Source organism: Cyphomyrmex costatus, unplaced genomic scaffold (assembly GCF_001594065.2).
Source record: "Cyphomyrmex costatus isolate MS0001 unplaced genomic scaffold, Ccosl1.0 scaffold123, whole genome shotgun sequence".
NCBI lineage: Eukaryota > Metazoa > Arthropoda > Insecta > Hymenoptera > Formicidae > Cyphomyrmex > Cyphomyrmex costatus.
Window position 1 is genome coordinate 4,751,125 of NW_017275207.1, and position 8,551 is coordinate 4,759,675.

The window sequence follows — 8,551 nt, forward strand, 5'->3', positions numbered from 1 at the left end:
GAGTACATCGTTTTCACTGACGCAACATCGATCGCGCACCTCCATGGGCTATAACCTTTGCATTTTCCGACGAGTGTCGTTGCGATTCTGCGGAGTTTTGCCGTCCGACAGTATTTAGCCAAAAGGATCTGCTTCCTATCAGCCTATCAGACCTCGCGTCTAAATTTCTGATTGTACGCAATATTGTCTATTATCATTTAGGCGGCGTGTGTGCTCCGAAAAATAAAGAGCTCCGTCTGAACAACCCCACGAAAACTAGCAAAGCAGGAATCATCGCCCGGAGTAAAAGTTTTGTGTAACATCATCCGATGTATCAAGTGTATCTCATTGCAGTTTTGGTATGATCTAATTTTTCAAGTGTTGGATAATAATAGAGAATTGATTGGTAGTTTGTTGCGGCAAACATTCTATGATATGATCTTGTGCACCGTAAAAATAACCAGAAGCGCATTATTTTTGTTACTGCACGCTGCATTACGAACATAATCGAGATACCATACATCGTGTGTTCTATGAAGGATACGTTCTTCCTTGTGTTTATTTTTATTTTATAATGAACGGAAAAAACAGAGGAAGATTATTCAATGAGGATTTTTATCTTTTTATATACCCGCTTCCGCTTCATGGCTTTTATTAACACGCTTGTTCACACGTTTTACTTTTTCACATAGATAACACTTGTATTATATAACAGTTGCGTATTCTTTATAAACGTGACATGTCACAAATATTTATATCAACTTCATATTATTATTTACATAAATGCATAATGTGACTTCCTAATATATTTCAGGTAGACTCAGTACAATTCCCTAATACACCGAATTAAATAAATAATTAATATTACCATATTTATTAAGATTTATTAGTAGACGTTAAAATGTCATTAAAATTATAAATTTTATTGTCTATATTAAATTGTTGTTTACATTGACTATATTATTTTTATATAGTGAGTGCAAAAAGTATTCATATATAGGAGATATCAGATCTTTAAAAAAATATTTTTTGAAAGTTAATATTAATAAGCAATTTATTAACGAAGAATAAAATAGACTGTGTATATTTCTCAAAATTATTTTATCTACAAAGACATGTAATAATTAAAATATATTATTTTAAAAATAAACAAAAATTTAAAATTATATTATTTAGATTTTAGAGATGTACAAAATACAATTGACAAATTTAGCTTCAAAGATCGCAGGAACGCGTGAGACTCTAATTTATATTGAAACAAAACGTATTTAAATATTATAAAATTATTATTGAATTGCTATTATGTAATAAATTGCACTTCTGTACCATAAAATTAATCATAGTATTATATTATATAAAATATTATTCGTGCGCACGTAAAGATAAAAATTACCTCTTACAGAATTATTCAGAGAACGTTAATGGCATTTAAATTGCGGCACTGCCCTTGGTTCAGTTATTGCAAAGATTGATACTTAACGAGAAGAGAATTAAAAGGCCTATGAATAGCCATCAAAGAGTATGAATGACCGTTACTCGTCGACGGCTGCATCGATGCATGATTCTTCCCAATAGTGGCGTCGATCGCAGACGTCGACGATTGACGTCATCGTCATTATTATCGACTTAATAATAACAACGATTTAACATCGAAATCATGGATAAGCAGGAGTTCTTTACGAATCTACAATATCTGCCAATCGCCGTTTTTGTCTCGTTGCCTACAGTTTTCATTTCAACGTAAGTCGAAATAGTTAACGAATTATTATTAAAAAGCTTATATTATACATTCATAATATGTTAATTTATTAATATCTGTATTATTGTATTTGTTAGTGTTTTGTGTAAAATATGGGGGATGGTACAAGCGCTCGTAATTTCTATCTAAGTCGTCTTCTATCATTTTAAGATTAGATCAAGGTTTATTTCACAATTCACAGATATGTAATCGCTGTCTTGTTAGGACATGTAGAAGCTGGCTTTCCTTACATTTCTGATACAGCAACTTACGCACCAGAAAGTTCTATCTTCTCTCAAGCTGTCAACCTAATTACTATTCTCAGTAAGTAGACAAAACACACACACACACACACACACACACACATATCTCTGAAATATATCTTCCATAAACGAAAATATCATCCACAAATATTTTATATGTATTTTATATCACACCAATAAGTTTTCCTAATATCTATGAGGATGGTGACTGCCACTTGTAACCGATAGAGGCGTTAGTGTGCTTGGAGACATGTTAAATTGAATCTGTTTATAAAACTGTATATGTAAAGATATTTCTTTTCCAATAATTATTTCAGTTTTTACAAGATACAGGTTGTTTTCTATACGCCATACACTATTCTCCATTTACTGAAGCCCTAAACACAAGCGAAATAACAGCGATAGCGATAAAAATAATGGGAACGATAGCGATAGCGATAGAAAAGCAGAATCCGAAACATTTGGAAACACATATATCAATGAAACACATAGAAACACAAAATAAGGCAGTAGATAAAATTCCACCGAGTTGGAATTCCGTGTCGTCTCACCCAGAGAAAGATTTATTTCAAAGAAATGTTTCTTTGCTATACGGTTAAAGAAAAAATTTCTTTGATTTGAATATCATTTTTAAAATGAAATAAAAAAATTTTTCTTTAATTTTTTCTAAATATTTTTTATAGAAAAAACATTTCTTTGAATCGAAGAAACCTTTCTCTGGATGCTTATATTGCCTACTTAATCAGCGTTCATTTCTCATCTTGAAACAAATGAAAGAGTATATTACAATCTATACGCGATCAGATTGGTTAGCATTTTAATTTCTTTCGTGTCGTTGTGCAATGGGAGACGACAATTATATATCGCTTATTTCTATACTATTATTCATATCTCTGTTCTTGTTACTGTTGCCTTGCTTTGTTTTTAGTTATAAACGAAATACACGTGCGATCATTTCGCCATCCCCATTAAGAGAATCATAATTTGAATAGCTACACCAATTATATTACCGTTTATAATAACATTTAGTACCGTTTATATTAAAACTAAGAAACTTTACTCCTGTTTTATTTTTGCTTCTATTTATATTTAAAGGTTATTACTTAAAGTATAAAAAATACGTTAAAAAAACTAAAAATCATGAAAATTATAACTATTAGATAATAAACAATCATAACATATAAATTTTATGAATCATTAAATTAATTATTACTCGTTTTATATTGCAGTGGGTTCTGCGATCTATATAAGATATTCCCAAATTAAGGAATGCATTAGCTCTGACAATTCACCTACAGATTCTTTGCTTGCGAAATGGAACTATTGGGCTCTAATTTTCGGCCTGATGTCAACCGCCGGTCTATCAATTGTCGCAAACTTTCAAGAGACGTCAGTAATAGTAGTTCATCTCATCGGTGCATTTCTCTGCTTCGGAGGTGGTACCGCATATTTTTGGAGTCAAGTACGTATAAGAAAAAATTACATCCTCAAAATAATAGCATCGCGAAAGTTTATTAAACTTATTGACACATCGAGGTTTAATACAGAGAATAAACAAATAAAAAAATATAATTTAACACAGAAAGAACAGAAAAAAACACAGAACAGCTAAAAACTACATTAATTCAGCAAATCTACAGGCGTAATGTACGAATAATCAGTTTTCTATGTTGAAGCAGCAAAGTTAAGCAGCTGAATAACATTAGCAATTTGTTAAACTATATTCTTATAGAGTTGAATTCACGCAGTAAGCTATAGCTCTGCTGTACTACCCAATCTATTTTTTGTTCCGTAAGTGAAAAAAAGGTAATACTTATAAAAATGAGCCGACTATCTTTTTGTTACAGGCCGTATGTTCATTTTGCTTGTACCCATCAGGGTGCTCGTTACGAGTTGCACAGCTTCGTACGGCATTATCGATCTTTTGTACTGTGTGTTTCATTGTGATCGTCATCACAGGCGTGTTGGCTCATTTAGCCTATAAGGGTTAGTTCGTTAATTTTTTTAACTTATTATTTGAATTGCATGTTGTACTGTTAATATATTAAAAATATATTGTGTAGGAACAAATCCCCAGAAATGGCATAAGGAAGATGGCGGCTGGGAGTTGCATGTGGTTAGCACGATAACCGAATGGCTTTGTGCAATAGCATTTTGCACTTATATCTTAACATTTACGGAAGAATTTAAAGATATCAGAATAATTCCTCCAAAGGTAATTCTTAAATAACTTGTAAATAATACATTTTAATGCAACAAAAATGTTTTATGTTCTATGATAAAAACTTAATTCTTTTAAAATGTACAAATATACATATAATATAGTATATTGTAGCAGTTGATAAAAAAAATAATATTTGATATAAATACAGGAAATTTTAAGAGACGCTAAGTTAAGAAAAACTGAAATATTCTTTCTTATTTTTTATTTTTAGAACAATAAAGTATATAATCTCATCACTTTCTATTGAGGAATCATGAGTACGTTTGTATTATTTGCGTATCTGCCAACAGGTGATATGTAACATACACCGATTGAATTCGACTAACGAAATATTGAACGAGAGCCAAGATTCCGCCGTGGTTCACGATCAAACAAATCCATCAACCAGTACCTGATCGCTCATAGGCAGAGGCGCCGGCTACGTCAATCTTCTTTCGCATTTGCCGGTTGACACACCTTGTCCCGGTTATCGGTACCGCGAATCCAGAGACAATTTACTGGATGAAGCGGCACCGCTGGTGACCACAACACCGCCAGCGTTATACGAAAGAAATCCCGACGTCCTCTGTCCAGTAGAAATACATGTACATGATCCTACAATACGTGAACGACGTCGACATTCCCTAAACCATCATACCGAGAAGCAACACCGAAAAACAGACGTCGAAGACAGTTCGACGAGATGGATAGATCTCGATGAGAATGTGCTGGACGGTTACATTTTAATCGATGACAGAAATCTCGGTCCTTCAGTTCCCGAGATTGATAGTGAGGAATTGCCATATCCTGAGGATGCCACTGAATACGATGATGACGATGATGAAGACGATGGCAATCAGGATGAAGATACTGATAGTCATGGCAAATTCAAGTTGATATACAATCAATCAAAGAGATTTAATTCAAAACGATACCAGTCTGACTTCGATTTTGGCGTGACATATCCGCTTGCGAATAGTCATGAAAATGCCTATCAGGACTCGAACAGTCACAGTAAATACGCAGAACTATATTCGAAACATCAAAGTGCCAGAAATAATCTCGAAATAGCTTGCGGCCTTGATACGTCATCATACACAGTAGCGAATAGTCATGGCGATAGAGCTTATAGAGATAGCTCGAAAAACGACAATCTGGCGTGGGATACATCAACACACATGAATTACGAGATAGCCAATAGTCACAGCAATTACCGTGTATTCTACGACAGTCAAACACAGCATGAAGCTATGATACCTCCCTGGTCTTCAGAGCCATGGTCGGAAAGTCGCCGCGAAGAATCTCACGTTATGCAAAAGGAATCTAGGGATAATACCACGAAAGAGCAGGACAATGAAAAATACGAGGCAAGCACGAATCAATTAGAAAAGAAAGACGAGCCAGATTCCGAGACTACCTGCGATATCGAGCAATGTTTGGTACAAATCGAGGAAAGTCTTTTAAATATTGAACAAAATCTCCTTCATGTTCAAGATTTAGACATTCCGGAGTTGCGGAATTTACTCTACAAAAGTCCAAGCATAGAACGAAGCCTTTATGAGGTACAAGATCTCCTCAACGCCGATGGCGTTGTTCCGGTCGTTCCCAAGAATAAATCCACATCTCTCAATTCAGATGAAGAAGAGGAAAATGAAGAGGAAGAAACAGTAGAAGAAGAGGAAGTCTGGATAGGTCAGAACATAACAATCAAGGATAACGACAATGAAGATGGAAACGCGGGTGCTCCTTTCGTAAATAACTCCAGTGAGGAATGCTCGGATATAATCAACATTGACGAGCATAATCCCTCAAGATCGGATGATAATCACTGGACTGATAAATCAAACGTTTTAGTAGAAGAAGAAAAAGACTCGAATTCTCAAATATATTCAAAGAAGAACTTTGTGCTCAATAGTCTTGGCAAAACTTTACCAAGAAAAATCGCCCTCGATGAAGTTAAAGAAAATATTAGGCTGTGCTCGTCAGAACCGGAAGAGCCCGTAACTATAATCGATTATAACTTAAATAGCGCATACGTCGAAAAGAAATCCCTTTTCCGCGACAAATGGCATAGCAGGGCAAGCTCTTTGGATGAGAACTCGATCTTCCAGAATTCGGAGCTCGGTGATAAGCAAGAAAACGACAAACCCTCGTTGCAAGACGTCTTCCTTATGACCACGGGGTCCCGTCGCTTAGCAGCCAACGTAAAAGCGCTATCGGAAGGTACCTTGCAAACCAATAAAAGAAACCAACATGAAAGAAGAGGATCCCATGAGGAGAAACTTCTACAGGCCGTTGAAGCAACAGCAGCAGACTTTCGAAAAAAACTCGAGACTTTTGCGTCGCAGCGACGATCCATTCTGCACAAACAGAAGAGGATGACGCTGAAATCAGCCAAAGAAGTCTCGGACAACGTGACATCACGATCGAGAGAAAAATCCCCTACGAAACCGAAGCGCGCGATCGCGACAACAGCTAAAGCACAGGACAAGGACAACGGTGCCGGTAAAAATACCAGTTGCGATAAGCGAAAGAGAAAAAAACCATCAGGGAAAAGTCAAGGTGCCTCGGAGAACGCTTTGATCCCCAGCAAACTGATCTCACTCTCGTTATCGTTGCTCCTCGCAGCCCTCCTTCAAGCGGTCAGATGTTTGACGGACCTCGTTGAGGATGCTTTTAGGTCGGTCAGTTACGACAGAAGCGGATTACTGCAGTAAACTATATAATAAATATCAGATAATGCATGTCTCGGTTTTATCATAAATGCCGCTGGATACTTCTTAAGTGACGACAATTAATCACGTTATCAATACACTTCATAATCATTTAAGAATTACACAATATCTGTGATAAACATTATGTTTAGGAATCTTGACGGAACTTGCATTAATCCCTGCTTCCATAAAAATATCAAGATTGACGAAGTTCAACTTATTGAACAGAAATGAAAACTAATTTTAAAGAGCTTGTAATAATAACGTACTGTGAAGATGATTGTATGACGAGCAAAAATTAATCTCACAGTTGCTCTTTCTCTTTGAAATATAAGATTAAAAGACACAACGAGCAAGATACAATATAGTGCGTAATAAATCTTGATAACTCGATGGTGCTAATTACGGGCTAAGCGTATAAACGATATCTTAGTATTACGTATATACGGTCAAAAGTGCCTGAAATCCATACGCGTATCACATACGAGGTGTAATACATGATACTATTAATAACGCTATTTACGTCTACCTACATAAATCTCTTTTTTCAAGTTGTAAGAGCATTGAGAGAAAATAAAACGAAGTGAGAAGATGAAATGCTTAAAACGTAAAAACGTAAGTCGCTTTTCCTTGCATCATTCATCCTCTTTCCTTACGATTCGAAAAACATAAATCTGAAAATGATAATATATATTGAGCTTTTCGAGTTAAAAGATGCTTTAGAAATTCAATTTAAAAGAAACCCTTAATAAAACAAATGCAGTGAGATCGATAGAACTCTGTTATATGTATATTGTCAATTATATAGTACATGTATTTTAAAAAATATAAAAATACTCAGGAATTGTATTATTATATTAATTACAAGATTCAATCAAAATCTTCAAGTTTTATATTTTATTATGAAATAGATAAATAACAAAACAGCTATTATTTAAAAAATAGAGATAAATCATTGTTTGTAGCTTCACTATTGCCAATAAAAAAAAACAGTAATATTTTTTTCAGCTCAAATCTCAATTGAACAGCCATAAATCATCATTTCCGTCATAATTTATGAATTATTATTATCAATCCCTCTGCTTCAATTTCACTACATCAAGGATTTATTTTCAACAATCTCATCGTTTTACTCGCCATCGATCCTCCTTAGTACGAATTGTAAATTAGTACAAAATGATTTATACACTGTATGTACATTTTGCGCGCGAAATAGTATGAGAGGAACAAGGGTGGAATTCAGATCAATGTTTCATGCTTATCGCACATCGACTAAGGTCGAAGGGAGGACATAGTAATGTGATACCGAACTATTCCGAAATGTTCCCTCAATTTCGAGTTTCTCATCTTACAATCAGTAGAACAATGTCTCGAGTTTCCAAGTCATAGCTATCTTTTGCAAAGCTTTTCATAAAGATAGTTATTTCTTTGTTTGTTCGTGTACTGTTGATCTCAATAATAACAACATATTATATATACCGTTAAAAAATTATATATAATATAAATAACATAATTCTACAAGATTAAAGATAACATTTTTCAAATATTAAATGATTAAAAATATCATCAATAATCGCAAAATTTCATGTTATCTATGTAAATGTAAAACATGATTCTAGTAGCACAATTCACTGGGACATAATATTGATTGTAT

The 8,551-nt window shown here is 34.3% G+C and overlaps 1 protein-coding gene across 1 annotated transcript; it reads left to right on the top strand.

Annotated features, from left to right (window-relative positions):
- The first annotated feature begins 1,589 nt into the window (after positions 1-1,589).
- Positions 1,590-7,485, top strand: LOC108782328 (uncharacterized). Its single transcript, XM_018550585.1, is given in 6 exon segments — positions 1,590-1,719; positions 1,920-2,041; positions 3,210-3,442; positions 3,828-3,966; positions 4,044-4,250; positions 4,610-7,485. Coding segments are annotated over 6 exon segments (3,075 nt in total). The 5' UTR covers positions 1,590-1,636; the 3' UTR covers positions 6,901-7,485.
- Positions 7,486-8,551: the final 1,066 nt, after the last annotated feature.